The 14,772-nt window shown below is 47.9% G+C and overlaps 1 protein-coding gene across 1 annotated transcript in view; it reads left to right on the plus strand.

Annotated features, from left to right (window-relative positions):
• The first annotated feature begins 1,968 nt into the window (after positions 1 to 1,968).
• LOC130609938 (alpha-2-macroglobulin-like protein 1) overlaps positions 1,969 to 14,772 on the plus strand; it is a 28,345-nt gene continuing 15,541 nt past the window's right edge. The window contains exons 1-16 of the mRNA XM_057429411.1: positions 1,969 to 2,169; positions 3,017 to 3,200; positions 3,886 to 4,048; positions 4,573 to 4,625; positions 6,590 to 6,610; positions 7,064 to 7,223; positions 7,669 to 7,753; positions 9,058 to 9,169; positions 10,151 to 10,265; positions 10,675 to 10,784; positions 11,278 to 11,445; positions 11,658 to 11,888; positions 12,535 to 12,598; positions 12,958 to 13,103; positions 13,398 to 13,547; positions 13,787 to 13,939. Coding sequence (XP_057285394.1) covers positions 2,105 to 2,169; positions 3,017 to 3,200; positions 3,886 to 4,048; positions 4,573 to 4,625; positions 6,590 to 6,610; positions 7,064 to 7,223; positions 7,669 to 7,753; positions 9,058 to 9,169; positions 10,151 to 10,265; positions 10,675 to 10,784; positions 11,278 to 11,445; positions 11,658 to 11,888; positions 12,535 to 12,598; positions 12,958 to 13,103; positions 13,398 to 13,547; positions 13,787 to 13,939 — 1,980 coding nt within the window. The 5' untranslated portion in view covers positions 1,969 to 2,104. The remainder of the gene's footprint in view (positions 2,170 to 3,016; positions 3,201 to 3,885; positions 4,049 to 4,572; positions 4,626 to 6,589; positions 6,611 to 7,063; positions 7,224 to 7,668; positions 7,754 to 9,057; positions 9,170 to 10,150; positions 10,266 to 10,674; positions 10,785 to 11,277; positions 11,446 to 11,657; positions 11,889 to 12,534; positions 12,599 to 12,957; positions 13,104 to 13,397; positions 13,548 to 13,786; positions 13,940 to 14,772) is intronic.

The following is a 14,772-nucleotide window of genomic DNA, read 5'->3' on the forward strand; positions in this document are numbered from 1 at the left end:
GCATCTAGTTTGGGATTGGCTCCGCTGCTTGAGCACCAAAGACAGCCTGCCTTCAGGGACACAAATCCAGCCTCAACTCCTCGCATGCCTCTTGCTTGTCTCTGGGCCAGGTGATTAATGGGTCTGTGGGCTGGGGAAAGATCTCACCACAGGGGTGCCCTACCGTAAGTTCCAGTGGGTGCAGGAGCCTGAGTGCCTCCTGGCCACCAGGAGCTGGTCACTGTGACAGCGATGGAGATGGGGCTGAGTTAGACGAATCATGCATGTCAAACCTGTGACTTTGTTTTTTGCTGCTCAAACACGCATTTCTTTCTGCTTGGGTTGATTGCTCAAGATGTAGGTTTCCAACCAGTGCTAAGTCTGGACCTTCAAAGGTGTTTCTGTGCCCACTCTCACAAAACAGCTGCTGGAGTCAGTAGGAGCCAGGACTCTCAATACCTTTGCTATTGTGAGCCTCTTGTGCTGTTGTGAGGTATCTGGCTGTTCCCTAGGACTTCTGTGGATCTATCATGAACAAACAAATGTCAGATGGGATCGTTCAGCAGGCACTGTCTGTACTTTCTGAAACCCATGGAAAGAAACGAAGGGCAGCTTAGCATCGGGCATTGATTCATTTTCTTGCTCCGGTTCCTGTCCACTTGTTTATTCAGGTGCACTTACATGTTTTTCTCAGCCATTGGCACCAGCAGCTCTGAGCTGGAAAATGCTCAGGGACAGGAGAAAAAGAAGAGAGAGGAGTTGTATCACCCCACTATGTGTTTGGTGATGTAAAATAAAGCCTCTAACTAGTTTCCTTGTTATGCATCAGTCTTTCCTAAAGAAAAGGGAAATATTACCAGACCCTACATATTAAAGAGCTCAGTTTGGTACTGAAGGATAAATTAGTGGCTCATTTTGAGATGAAATGGCCATTGCAATAAAATAGAACTTTCTTATTTTAAGAATTAACAGTTTCAAGAACCAGCTTTTCTTTTCAATTATGGAAAGATACACAGGGCAAAGTGCAGTATAATCAGTGGACTAACAAGTGTAAAACTAGCATGCAGAAAGAAGCTCCCAAACAAGATGCCTTAGAAACACCCAAGACAGTAAAGGACAGTGTTCTTTATGGTGACATGATTTAGTGGTGGATGTGGCAGTCCTGGGGTAATGCTTGGACTTGATGATCTTAGAAGTCTTTTCCAAGCAAGCTGATTCTATGAGTCTATGGAGTGTGCTCCCATCACCTAGGGCTAGAGCCACAGCCTTTTAGTAGCTTAGAGGAAATCCCCTAGGTCTCAAGTCATGCAGTTTTTGACTTTCCTGTCTGATGTTCAGTCCTCATTTCCACTGGTGAGTGCATGCATAGGTTGGCCCTGAACTGGACCATAGGGGACGGCATGATGTAGCTGGAGTGAAATGCAGCCTTTGGGTTTCCTATTCAAGGTGAAATACCTGTAAGGCAGAGGTAAGTTGAGATCTCCAGCTCAGGCTGCTCTCTGTGCTCTCCTCCTGAGTAAAGGCAGCACTTTGCAAAGGACCAGGGCACTATTCATGATATACTTATATACATATATATATATATATATATATGGTACAAAGCCTCATCTCCAGTTCAAGACTGAGGCGTGCCTTGGGAGCTACAGATGCCAAAAGCTTGGGGACAGAGTGACCACAAGAATTCACTGTGGGCTCCAGCTGAGTGCACATGCCAAGAGGTTGTGGGACAATCCAGCTGGAGGCAGAACAATGGGACTGGGGCTGCAACTGGCACAGGGAGCGGGGTCAGTGCAGTGAAGAGGAAACAGGTTGTTGCTTGGTAAAATAAAAAGCAAATTTGGCTGGATGATGCTTGCTCATCCACAGGGGAGTAGGAGAGCAGAGAGGCTGGAGTCCAAGAAGGCTTGGATTGGCTGGGGAACACCCTGAGTGGTACAACCCTATGCCTGCAGCACTATAAACACAGGAATGAGGAGAAGGAAGGAAACTTTGGGACTTCTTGTCTGCTTCCTGGGAGAAACAGCAACAGCAGCAGGTGGCCTGGAGACCGTGGAAGGAGAGAAGCTGCACCCTGCCTTCCCTCCTGACTGTCCTTCCAGAGGAACCACCTCTCTGCGGGTCTCCCATGAAGATGTGGACTCCCTTCCTCCTGAGCTGCCTGCTCTACACCCTGAGGATAGTGGCACAACCGTAAGTGCCATTTAAAAACCTGGTCACTGGTAGCTGTGATGCTGAGGAGGGGGCTAGAGTAGCAGGGGAGAGTGTGGGACCCCAGGAGTCATCTCCTGGAGGGGATAGGCATGGGGTGGTATATGCGGCATGTCACAAGCCTTTCAGGATCCTCCTGAAAGAGAGAACCTCTCTCATGGATATCACCATGTACAAGAGCTAGGTGAGGACTGGTGTTGGGAACAAGAGGAGTGAGGGACTGTGGTCTGAGGCAGGCTGAAGGGAAAGGTGTAAGATAAAGTGAAGGGCAAAGGGAAAGGGCTGCAGGGCTGGGGATGATCAAGCAGGCAGCAGTCTGCTGCCAAGGTAGTTGAGGAGCCATCTCAAGGCAAGAAGGGAAAATCCTTTTCTGTTTTCCATGTGTACTGGGAGCACCTAAATATGACTTGGCTGCACAACTGGGGCAGTAGCTTTTGCCTGCCCTGGAGTGATGGTGGTGGAGGGGCACCCCAAAACACAGGGGGATCACCTGCCATGGTGGACATCACTGAGGTGACACTCCTTGAGAGGCATCCCCCCCAAATGCTGAGGTTTCCCCAGGAGGGCGGGGGGACACCCCATGTCCTGTTTCACGATGCTAGAGGTGACACTGATGGAGCTGCTTCCCATTTTGGGTTTTCAGGTCACCTGAAACTGACTGTGAGAGGCTCACACTCTCATTGTTAATCTGTCCCTCTCACTCCAGCAGAGCATCACCACTTCCCCCAGGGAGGTGGAAAGCCCTCCTGCTTCCTCAGACCACAGAGTATTAGTGCCAAGAGTGGGTGAGATTACTCCCAGGATGTGATGCTTTATTTCCTCACTGCAGGAGGTACCTGATCATTGTTCCAGCTGCACTGCCCTACCCCTCTTCCCAGAGGGTGTGCTTGGACCTCCGTGGAGTGGAGAAGCCTATTCGTGTGGCCTTAACTCTTGTGCACCCATCTGGCAACCTCAGCCTCTACCGCAAGGTTGTCCGGAACAACTGGATCTTTGAGTGCTCCAGATTTCAGGTCAGGATCATTGCTGGCAGTGACCTCTAGCTGGCAGCTTCCACTGTGCTCTTTTGGCTCTCCTGTGAAAAGGATGCACTGTCACAGGGTGTCATTTGTGAATTGGGATGCAGGGAAAGCCAGAGCTTTCATCTCAGACAGCCTCCCATCATGTCTACTTTGCTCCAAGGTTCTCTTTAGGGCTGGGAAATGTGCTGGAAGACTGGGAAGTACATAGGAGGGTGCACACACAAGCTCAGTACCAGCCTTTCTGATATGTCAAACTCACAAACCTTATTTTCTATTATTTCTTCTTCATTATTCTTAATGCATAAGAGTGAATTTCAGCCTCTGTGACCCACACACTCTAGGAAATGGATTTCTTATCAACATAGACCTTCTCTTCCCAGGGGTTGTCTTCTCCATCTCACTCCATGCAGGTTCTAGTAGCAGCCCTGTGAAGAGGCAGACACAATTTCTGTGCCAGAACAGGTTCTCTTTCCCTCATTTCCAATGTCTGTCCCACATGCTTCCATAGGCACAGCCCTCAGCCACTGAGGGGACATCCTGTGCTGGCCTTCAGAGCATGACTGGGGAGAGGCTGGCCTCACTGTGCAGCAGGAGCAGGGAGAAGAGCACTGCTCTGATACCATCTTGTCCTCTCCTACTGCCTGCTAACCTAGTGGCTCCTGTTTTGTGTCCTTAGGTCCCCCAGCCTGCAGGCAACCAGGAGGTGGGCACTGTCCATCTGCGCATCTCCAATGGCCACTACTTCAGTGTAAATGAAGAGAAGCAAGTCCTGATCCATAGAGCTGGCACAGGCACCTTCATCCAGATGGATAAAGCTGTCTATAACCCAGGACAGACAGGTGAGCACTGCATGGAGCACCTCGACAGTTTCCTTGCCTTGACTTGCCTGGACTTTGTTCCCAGTTTCCCATGAGCAGAGTGCATTGTGTCATGTGGCCTCCTTGGGTACAGAGGGGGAAGGCATCTACTGCCGTCTGGAGAGATGTACCTGTGCAGCATGATTTAGGGGTAGGAGGGGACTGGAAAGGTTAGTTTCACGTGCTCTAGGAGCAGAGATGAGTTAAGAGGGAGCAAACCCGAACATAGTCTTCTCACCAGGACTGGTGTGCTCACACTGCAGATGAAGGGAACCCAGATGTAGGCTGTGGGAAAGATGCGAGGCTGGCTGCTGGGCTGCTGCTACACATCTGGGGGAAGAGCTGGTGCGCAGGGCTGAGAAAGGAGTAAGGGGGGCTGCAGGGCAGGCGTGGGGCTGCTGGTAGAGCTGCGTGAGGAGATGTGATTCTGGGGAAAGGCAATTGCTGGGCAAGTCCATTCCTGGAAGCACTCAGTCTCTATAATGTGCTCCATTTTCTCCCTTCAGTGAAATTCCGGATCGTGACACTGACCCAAGACTTTTCTCCTGTTAACAAGAAGGTAAAGCCTGTCTAAGTGGAGATGAGAAGTCTCTGGGCTCCCTATGCCAGTTCTGCCTCCTCTGCCAGCCCCACACTGTGGAGACTGAGACAACCCCGATCCCCGCACCCAGGGCAGCCAACACCAACCCTCTACTAAAGTGGGGACAGCGACACCCGTTTGCCATCGGCTTTGCTGTCACTCTCATGGGACAGCTGCTGGCTGGTGGGAGGGTTGGTGCTGCTGGTGGGGAGTGTGCCAGCACCCCCTGCTAGCTGAGTTAGTACAGGGCAGCCCTGGAGCTGCATGAACCTGACCCTCCTTCCTCCCACCAGGGCTCCTGGGGACATCTGTGGGCTGCTGGCCGTGGGTGCAGTTACCAGATGGGTTGTGCACAGACTTGGCCAGACATAAAGCTCCCCTCCCACAGCACTGGGAAGCTCAGCGCTGTGTGGAGTGTGTTGCACCTAAGGGTGGCAGGAGGGTCAGAAGCAAGCTGTGATGCATCTGCACAATCTGAAGAAAACGGATACAGGGACGGATATGGACGAAGTGATCATAAAAAAAAGAAAAGAGAGAAAACAGTATGACTAAATCATACTGGCTTGTTGCTGTTAGCAGCTCATGCTCCCTGCGTCAAGGGAGTGAGAAGTTGCCAGAGGCTTGCATATGTGTTAGCCAGGAAATCACAAGACTAACATCTTCCTATGGGAAGCAATTATACCTGCAGCCAGAAGCTGTGGCTATTTCACACTCCTCTGTCCTCAAGCAGTTTAAGGAATTCATGCCATGACAAATAAATACTGAAGGGTACACGTGAGCAGAAAGTTGGATCAGATCCTTCAAGGCTGAAATAAAGGGAGAGGTTCTCCCAGCTTCTTTATTGCTGATTTCATTTCATCTTTTTTTTGGGCTATAGATGAGGGCCTAGGATCACATTCTCCTTTCTAATATAAGAGATAAGGTTTATCTCTTATATTAGTTAGAAAACAGAGCAAGCAATGCATTTGTTTCCATGCCCAAAATTGGTTCATGATGACATTTGACCATAAATGTTCAATATCTATGTATAAGTAAATTAGCATTAGAAAAATGCTGTGATGAACATTTGAGAGTTCATGTTTAACCAAAGTTATTATGAGGCTTATGTGCACTGCAGCATTAAAGCTATAATACATTGTAAATTAGATGTTTTTTTCCAGCATCAGCATTAGATTCACGTTATGAAAATAGTTAACCTGCACTTTTGTTTCAATGGAAAAAGAGCTGCCTGTGATAACTTGCATGGAAGCTTAGGATGATGAATGTTGTGGATAATATGTGGCCTTCTGTTTACAGACAAATTACTCTCCCAAGCTCCTGTTCCTGCCTCCTTATGCCATGTGCTCCCGAATCATGTCCTTCACCACTGCTGCTTCCTGGTAGCTGCAGTGATATAAGAAAAATCATAGAATTAATAGGCCTCAAGGGGCTGAAGTATGTCTTTCTTTGTCCCTCCCTGTTACTGTCAGCTGCAGTCATCAGTAATTCACATCTCCTAGTCTTACCTACTAGGCCAGAGATTTTACAGGAAAATGTGGGGTGTATTCTTCCTATAGGTGATGCAGGTTTTGCTAATTTTTGTGATTAATGTTACAAAATGTATGCCTTTTAATATTATGAACTTGGGATGATAGTATTTGTGAGTCTCTCTATTTTTCTTCTTTTTTAAATAACAAATTCTAGCTTTCACAGCTGTAGAGTTCCTATCAAAGTGCGTCTTAAACATTCAAAAGCAAATCCAAAGAATAGCAACATAAATATTACATATTTTCCTTACTGCTTCAAAGTCATTCTCTTGGTTTCAGTAGGATCAAGCTCCTTCTATTATAATGTTTGGGACTGGTGATGTTGTCATAGTATATGGGCTGGGTGGGTAAGATAAGTTGATATGAAGGTTGCTTTGTTATGCCAGTGTCTGACATTGCTGTCTGTTTGCTTTGCAGTACTCCGTGGTGGAAGTCCAGGTGGGTGCTTCAGACTCCTCAGGTACTACGAGGAGAGGTACTTCAGTATGGATAATACCTAGGCCACTGTCTTACTGATTCAAGTTCCTTTTCTTAGGGTCTGTGTATACACATGCACATGCATACTGTGCCACATTCTTCCTGTTAACAAGCCTTGACAATCCAAATGGATCAACTTCCATCCATTTCTACATACAGAAATGCCCAGGCTTCAGCTAACTCTTACACTTCATCTTTATGTAAGGCTAGAGAGTCCAAATATCAGGACCTTTCATAACTACTTTATTAGTGGCAGTACAGCGTAGAGTAATCCTGGGTGGGTTGGGTTCACCCATTCTGTTTGTGCTTCAGCACTTGAGTCACTTCAGCACCATCTGGGAAAAAAACAGCAGGAATCAGTGAAAGCCTCTGAACCCTGATGGCTGCCTCTTCTTTCCTTCCCTTGAACTGCAGGACCCAAACCACAATCGGATTGGCCAGTGGCTGGATGTGAGACCAAAACAGGGCATTGCAGATCTCTCTTTCCAGTTAGCTGATGAAGTCTCTCTGGGGACCTACACCATCAGTGTGGTGAACTCGAAAGTGTCCAGTACCTTTAAGGTGGAGAAAAGGGGTAAGATGGAGTGTGGAGAACAAAAAATAGGGTGGGAAAATTTGCATGTTTCTGTCTGCATAACAATATGTAGCCAAACATCGTGAACTGTTATTTACTGCCTGAAAGCTAGGATTAAACACAATCTATAGAGTGGGCAACACCAGAAATGTACACAGGGGAGACTGTTCTGGAGGTTCCTGGAGAAGGTATCTGCTAACAACTAGGCTGGCACAAAGTGAGAATACACTAAAGACCTCTGCAAGACTGTTCATATGTTGGGGGGGGGGGGATGGAAAGGGGATTCTTTCTTTGGTTTCCCTGTTGTTTGTTAGTCCTTCTTTTACCTCATGAACCTGTTCTTTCATGGGAACCCAGCGTTACAGAAACCCAATCTTCCCTTTTGTCATTCCATGTCTACGTAGCCTGTAGCCTTTGATGGAGTAACTCTGTATTTTTGTTCCAGTGTTGCAAAAGTTTGATGTTTTCTTCGAGGGACCAGCTCAGATTTATGCTACAGATAGAACTTTCCCACTGCGTGTGTGTGGCAGGTAAGGAGGATGTTCAGGGGAAAAGAAAGAGCTCAACAAAACTGTGTCTCTCTTTCTGTGTGTCTTCTTTCTCTTAAATCCGTCAAGAAGGGCCAAACAGAGTCATTCCTTTTGAGGAACCCCAAATACTGTAAAAGTCAAACTGATGGGTTCTTCCTTAGGGAAGTGGTACATGAGCTACACGGGAAAGACCATCCAGCTATAGGGAGACTTGTCCTAGGCAAGCTCTGGAAGCTGTCTGTCCAGCCTCAAGAGACCTTATGTGGGGAAAACCATGTATCTGATATGGGACTGATCTGCTGAGGTAAAGGAGCATGAACTGGTGTTTCTTTATAAGGTTATGCTGTTCCCTCTCACATGCTACTGAACCACCTTCTTAGAAGCAGCAGGTGGGTTTCTCTAGTTATACAGCCGTTAGCAAAAAGTGAGCAGATGAGGGCTGAAGGAAGGCATGATCTCAGATGGCATAAGCATGAAGGAAGAAGGAGAATGATCTGGAAAGCACTTCGGAGGCAGATAAAGGAGGTGAGCTCAACTGAGGCTGGTGGTAGTCCAGAGACTTTTGGTATCCCATAGCTGCTGATGTGACATAATTTCTCATTAATGGGGACATTTAAAATCAGACCATATGAAACTCTACTAGGAAACAGCACAGCACTCTGCATCCCCATGGTGGGTCATCAATGCCTTCTTGTTACTGATACTGTCAGGAGTATTGCTCCAAAGGGAAAGCCAGAGAGAAGTCAAAGCAAGGAAAAGCAGCAAGGCAGGAAGGGGAGATGTGTGCACTGACAAGGGCGCACTTCTGCTGTACCTTGCAAACAACAGCAGAGCAGGTCTGATGGTGGAAACAAGAGTCCAGACCATGAGATAAGCCCATGGTGAGACAAGTCTGGGATCACTCTGGGCTTAATTACTGCCATACCCTGCATTTGCTGTTGCTCTCTGCAGGTACATGGGTTTCTGCTGCTTTCACACCTGAGCTAGCATCTTCACTGTGCTCTGCACTGTGTGGGCACATCAGCTCAGGTCAGCTGTCTGTGTGCACCTGCAGCTCCAGGAAGCAAGCAACCAGAAGTGGGAGACCTTTGGAGAGGATGGGTCCTTTCCTATCTGTGTTTTGTTTCTGCCTCTGTTGGACACAGAGTTGTGCTATTGCACTCCCTGACCAGACAGTGTACTGTATTTTCATTTATGCCTGCCTGCATGCCACCTGCATTAAGACCTTCATCAGGAAGGCCACCTATGTGGAGCAAAAAACACAGCTCATCTGCTCAGCAGCTCCTCTGGTGTTCTCCTTGCAGGTACAGCTACGGGAAAGCAGTGCAAGGGACCATGAGGGTCAGTTTGTGCCAGAAGGCAAGGAGGCGTCTTCAAAATTCCAGCAAGGACATCTGTAGGGAATACAGCGGTCCGGTGAGTAAAATCCTGGAAGATACATGGGTAGTGAAGGAGCTCCACACAGAGCTACGTGTCAATTGGTAAACAGGATGAACTGCTATGTAGGGAACATTTGCCAACCTCTGTAATGTATAGGTACACTAGTAAGTAAATGTTTTCACTCAATGAATGCAGTTGTTGCTGCCCAGACCAACAGAGAAGCCTTTACTCCCCAGAAATTCTTCTCTGCAACTTCGTTAATGATAAGGCTTGGAAAAGAGGAATCTCACAGAGAGATATGTTTTTTTTTTTTTCTGGAAAGAAGGGTAACTTGCCAGAAATAAATAGAGCTTTTTTAGTTGCAAAATCACTGCATTAAGGGGAACCTATCTTGGAGCTGCACAAGGACACTAATGTATGGTGGAGACCTGGGTAACTCCATAGCCAAATCACACAGTAGCTTTTATACTTTGTTTTCTCTTGTTATATATTTACACATTGTGTATTTTTATACTTATCCTATTACATCTTTCCATTCCTAACAAAGTAGTTCATAGCTGGGCTTATCCCTACATATATAGTTGAAAACTTTCCATGCTTTGTCATTTTTTCATGCTTTGTCATTGTGACTCATTACTGTAGTTGTAATCTCCCAGCTTTGGTAATGATTCTTTACTTTGAATTTTTATTTGATTCTGCAGTTCTTCTAGCTATATTTATTAAAATTCTCATAACTTTGCTCTGTGAGCCAGTTAGTTCGGTCTTTAGTTTTCTACTAAAGCTGGAAGGTTGCCAGCATTGTAACTGTGATAAAACTGTGATGTGTGTTTTGCTTTATATTACACCAATATGAATTGCACGTATTCATGCATATAAAATAGGAAATACAGAATTTAAAATGTGAACCGTATCTATCTATATACGTGTCTGCATTATTGTTACAGTCCACAGTTATGATGGAAGTACCTTTTACCTTCCCTTCTCCCCAGTCCCAAATAATATCACTTCCTATTGCAGACTGCGAGCAAGGGGTGCTTCATGCCTTCTGTAAGCACGTCAGTCTTCAATCTGGCTCCTGGTGAGGAAGACGGCAAGCTCTACGCAGAAGCCTCTCTCACGGAGACAGGCACAGGTACCCAGGAGCTCAGCAGAGGAGGTGCAAGGGTGTGAGAGACCATTCTAGGGGTGTGATGGTCAGGGTGGGTGCACCTCTGCCTCTCCTCCACCGGTGCTGGGACCATCGCAGGACACGAGAGCAGTCCTGCCCGAGGAACTTGCTGTGCCTACAGAGCTGCTCTGTCAGCAGCAGGTGGGTGAGGTGTGGTTGGGAGCGTGGTCCATGAGGCCAGAAAGGGGCGTGGGGACCACTAAAGGAGTTACCACAGGAACAGCCCTCAAACCTTGAAGGGTGATGCTGTTGGGGAAGGAAGTTTGAGACACTCTGCTTAGAGGGGCTGGGAATAACAAAGTGAGATTAAACTAGAGTGCAGTAGTCACCTCCAGTGCTGATCCTGCTTCTGTTGCACTCTGCGTTCCAACAGGGGTGCAGATCAACACCTCCAGCCAAATCCTCATCTCCAGGACAGCTGCAAGGGCAGTGTTTGAGACACCAAATGCATATTACATCCCTGGAGTACCCTATAAAGGGAAGGTGATTTTTTTTTTCCCTATCTTCTTCCCTACCATCATTTGCCAAGGAATTTAGTGTCTAGGAAATTTTGCTGACCCAAAACATTTCCTATTCCCCAGACAGAGTGTTTTACCTTGCAGTGTGTCACGTTACTTGACAGCACAGCTCCGGTTTCTGCATTTCAGATTCCCTGATGTGTTTAACTCTCCAGCTTCTGCTGAGAGGGATAAGTGATGTCTCAACAGGGATGCTGGGATACAAGGATGCCTCAGCATGAGCTGCTCATGCTCTAGCCACAGACACCTTTTGGAGTGGACAGGTTAACTCACCTTAACTTTAGAAATAAGGGAGTTTTATAGGTCTCCTGTGTTCTCTGTAGTCTTCTTGGGGCCAGACTGAAGTTAAGGCCACCTACTCAGGAGGCTCTATGTTTGCCAGAGGGAGGAAGGTTTTGGGTATGACACTGGAAGAAATATCTGACTTTGGGTTTTCTGCCTCATTGTGTTGTCACCAGATAAAGCTTCAGGATCACTATGGAAATAGTATGAAAAACAGAAAAGTTTATCTTGTGATAAAGTTCATGAGGCGTCGGTTTATCAAAACGTACATCACAGATGGAAGTGGAACAGCATCATTCAACCTAGACACAACTGCTTGGAACAGCTCATCAGTCTCTTTGGAGGTAAATCCCACCTCTGCGTATGGGAAAGTGAGAATTCTTGATCTCTGCCGGTGATCCCCACTCCTGCCCTGCAGCCCCCTGCCAGCTCAGGCCTGGGCAGAGCCAGCAGGAAGGCACCAAGCAGCAGCCTTTCCCAAACCAAGCTGATAACATCAAAGCACTGAAGCTGTCATTAAGCTCTTGATTTCTGTGTGTCTCTGGTCCCCTTTCAGGGAAGGTTCACACTAGAGGATCTCTCACACATGCCTCGAAAAACAGACGTCAGTTACACAAATGCTTTCCATCACCTGCAGCCCTTCCATGTCACAACCAAGAGCTTCCTGGACATACACCCACTCACAGAAACCCTGCCCTGTGAGCTGAAGCAGAATGTCCAGGTGACCTTCACGCTTAGCCGGGATGACCTGGGTGAAAACACCAGCCGCATAGGTTTTGTATACTATGTGAGTAATAGAGAACCCGGGGGGGGGGGAAGGCTGCGCTAATGCAACCAGACCCTAATGAAATGAGGGTGTAACTTAGGTCATCACTGGAGGAATGACAGGAAAAACCTGCTCTTGGAGAATGGGGTGAGCATTACACCCTATATAGCTCAGCCTGGAGGTCCTGGTATCAGGGCCCCAGTCACCTCCATGGGTGGGAGGAGGCTTCTGCTTTTGCAGCCCATCACACGCTTAGCCTCCACCAAGGCTGCATATTCTGCTGTCAAACTCTTCTCCCTTTAAAACTGGATGGAGCATCACTTTTTCACTCTGGGTATCAAACAGATGCTCAGCAGAAATGGCTTTTGGTCCAGTCTGGAGACCTGCTTACTAGAAGGGTAACACCTGAACTGTCTCTCGCTTATCTCCAGTGAGCCCACTACCCATCCATTGTCCTAACTGGACAGACCAGACCAGAATATCACATGTTAAAGCTTCTCCTCCCACACTGTGATTATCTGTAAATCTGCTGGTCCCGAGGTGGGGGTTGAGTTGGATCCACAGTTTATTTCTGAGGTTGCTTAGGAGAGCAAGATGCACATGGTGAGTGTGACTGTGCTCCAGCAGCAAACAGCAATGGGCTCATTGCAAGTCCCTCCTCCTACAGGTCACTGGGAAGGCTGGAATTGTTGTCAGGGGCCAGAGGACTGTCCAGGTTGGGAAGCTGAATAGTAAGTCTGCGGCAGCTGGACAATTCTAGGCTGTACAGTGAGAGTTGCCAGGGTGTCTCCCAGATTCCCTGAATCTAGGTCATGAACAGGGCTGGGGGGGGGGGTGAGGTGCTGTGGAAGCAATTGTGTCAGCTGGAAGAGGCTGAAAAGGCAGAATGAGGGGTCAAATGATGGGAAGAGGGACTGGGAGGAACTGTGGGAAGATGGGGCACATGGGATCAGAAATAAAGGGAGAGGGCTGACAGAGCAGCAGGAGGAATTGGTTTGACATTGTGGGATTATGAAGCGGGAAAAAGGAGGAGGGCAGAAGGAGATCTTGGTGGGGCTGTGGTGAAAGCACTTTGCTTTTCCTTCCTTAGTGTTGAAGGGCTCCTTCTCCATCCCTTTGACCTTCACTGAAGACTTCACCCCATCACCTTCCTTAGTGGTGTATGCTGTCTTCCCCAATGGAGGGGTAACAGCTGACAGCATCCGTTTTGATGTTGCCTTGTGCTTTGAAAACAAGGTGAGACTCACTCCTGCAGCTGGGGGAAAGCTGACAAGCAGGGATCAGCAGGCCTGAGGGGACAAGACCCTCAGATCCTTCAAAGAGAGAACTGGGGAGAAGAGAGAAAGGTGATGAATGCAGCACAGTGACCGCGGACCAGGAAAGGTTCAGCAGTGGCTTCTGTTCCTAGCAGTGGCTGAGCAGGGCAGACTCCAGCCAGTCGCCCTTTTAGTGTCTGTGCCACCTCTCTGCCAGTCTCCTCACTCCCCTTTCTCTCTTGTTCACATTTCCTTTCTTGGTGTGTTGCTCAAGGTCCAGGTGGGTTTCACAGCTAAAGAAGCCTACCCAGGGTCAACAGTGCAGCTCCAGCTGCAGGCAGCCCCCGGCTCCCTGTGTGCAGTACAGGCAGTGGATGAAAACATGTTCCTTGTGAGACCAGAGAGCGAGCTGACAAGCCAAATGGTGAGTGTCTGTGCAACCAGACAAAAACCAGGAGTGATGGACAAGCTGCGGGAGGCGGGAAGGGGCTGTGGCAGGGAGAACCAGAGGCTAATGGATGAAGAGGTCTTTGTATGGAGCAGAAAGTGGGGTTTGCCTGGGAGATGGCCAGGAACAGATATGTATTCTACAGGAAGGTATAGTGCAGCATCTGGAGGTATCTGCTCCTTGCCTAATTCCTGCCTGACTGTGATTTTCCCTAGGTCTATGGTTTGTTCCCTACTGCCTACCGACATGGATACCCTGCCCAAGTAGAAGAGTATTCAGATCGCTGTGTTCAGCCCCAATCCGCAACATCTCTGCTAGGGGGGAAGACACAGCATTCCTTTCAGCCTGACATCTTTAACCTCTTCCGGGTAATCATCTTGTGATTTTTCCCCACAGCTATTGAAATTATGGGCATTTATCTCTCTCCCCCATCAGTCTGAGTAGGCCTTGCCTTCTTCAGACAGCCCCTGCTGTCTGTACTGACAGCTATGCTGTCTCAAGGGATGTACAATCCCATTACGAGTATTCGCCTCCACAGATGAAGAAAACAAGATCTTGGACCAGTAAACTCCAGCTTTCTGGCTTGGGAGTGAGGTCCTGGGCTGTGTACTGTTTGTTTTAAGTATTAGAGAAAAGAGAGACAGGGAGTGACCCAAGCATTAGATCACAGATAGCTGACATGGCTTAGTTGTTAGCCTGCTCTCTGGCACTATTTTTTTGGGATGTTCTCAGGCAGATTTCTTGGTGTCTTTAAGGCATATCATCTCTAGAAAGGACTAGCCTTAAGCAGCATGGACGCAACACAGGCAGTGCCATTTGGCCTTGGACCTGGGGATCAGACCCTGTCCTCTTTTATTTAGTGATAGAGATGCACCCTAGGAGGCTCTTGCACGTCATAGAGACATCTCTTGTGTTTGTGTACAGGCCCATGTCACAGCCTTGGGAGCTGAATGGGGATTTCATCCAGCTATTCCCTCCAGCATGCATTAAAGGATGGGGTAGGACATTGGCACCTCTTTTCTGTGCCATTGCCACTGGAAATGCATTAAAGGATGGGGTAGGACATTGGCACCTCTTTTCTGTGCCATTGCCACTGGAAATGCATTAAAGGATGGGGTAGGACATTGGCACCTCTTTTCTGTGCCATTGCCACTGGAAATGCATTAAAGGATGGGGTAGGACATTGGCACCTCTTTTCTGT

The sequence above is a fragment of the Pezoporus wallicus genome, unplaced genomic scaffold, assembly GCF_028554395.1.
Source record: "Pezoporus wallicus isolate ANWC-B61680 ecotype Strahan unplaced genomic scaffold, APGP_CSIRO_Pwel_v1 scaffold_3294, whole genome shotgun sequence".
NCBI lineage: Eukaryota > Metazoa > Chordata > Aves > Psittaciformes > Psittacidae > Pezoporus > Pezoporus wallicus.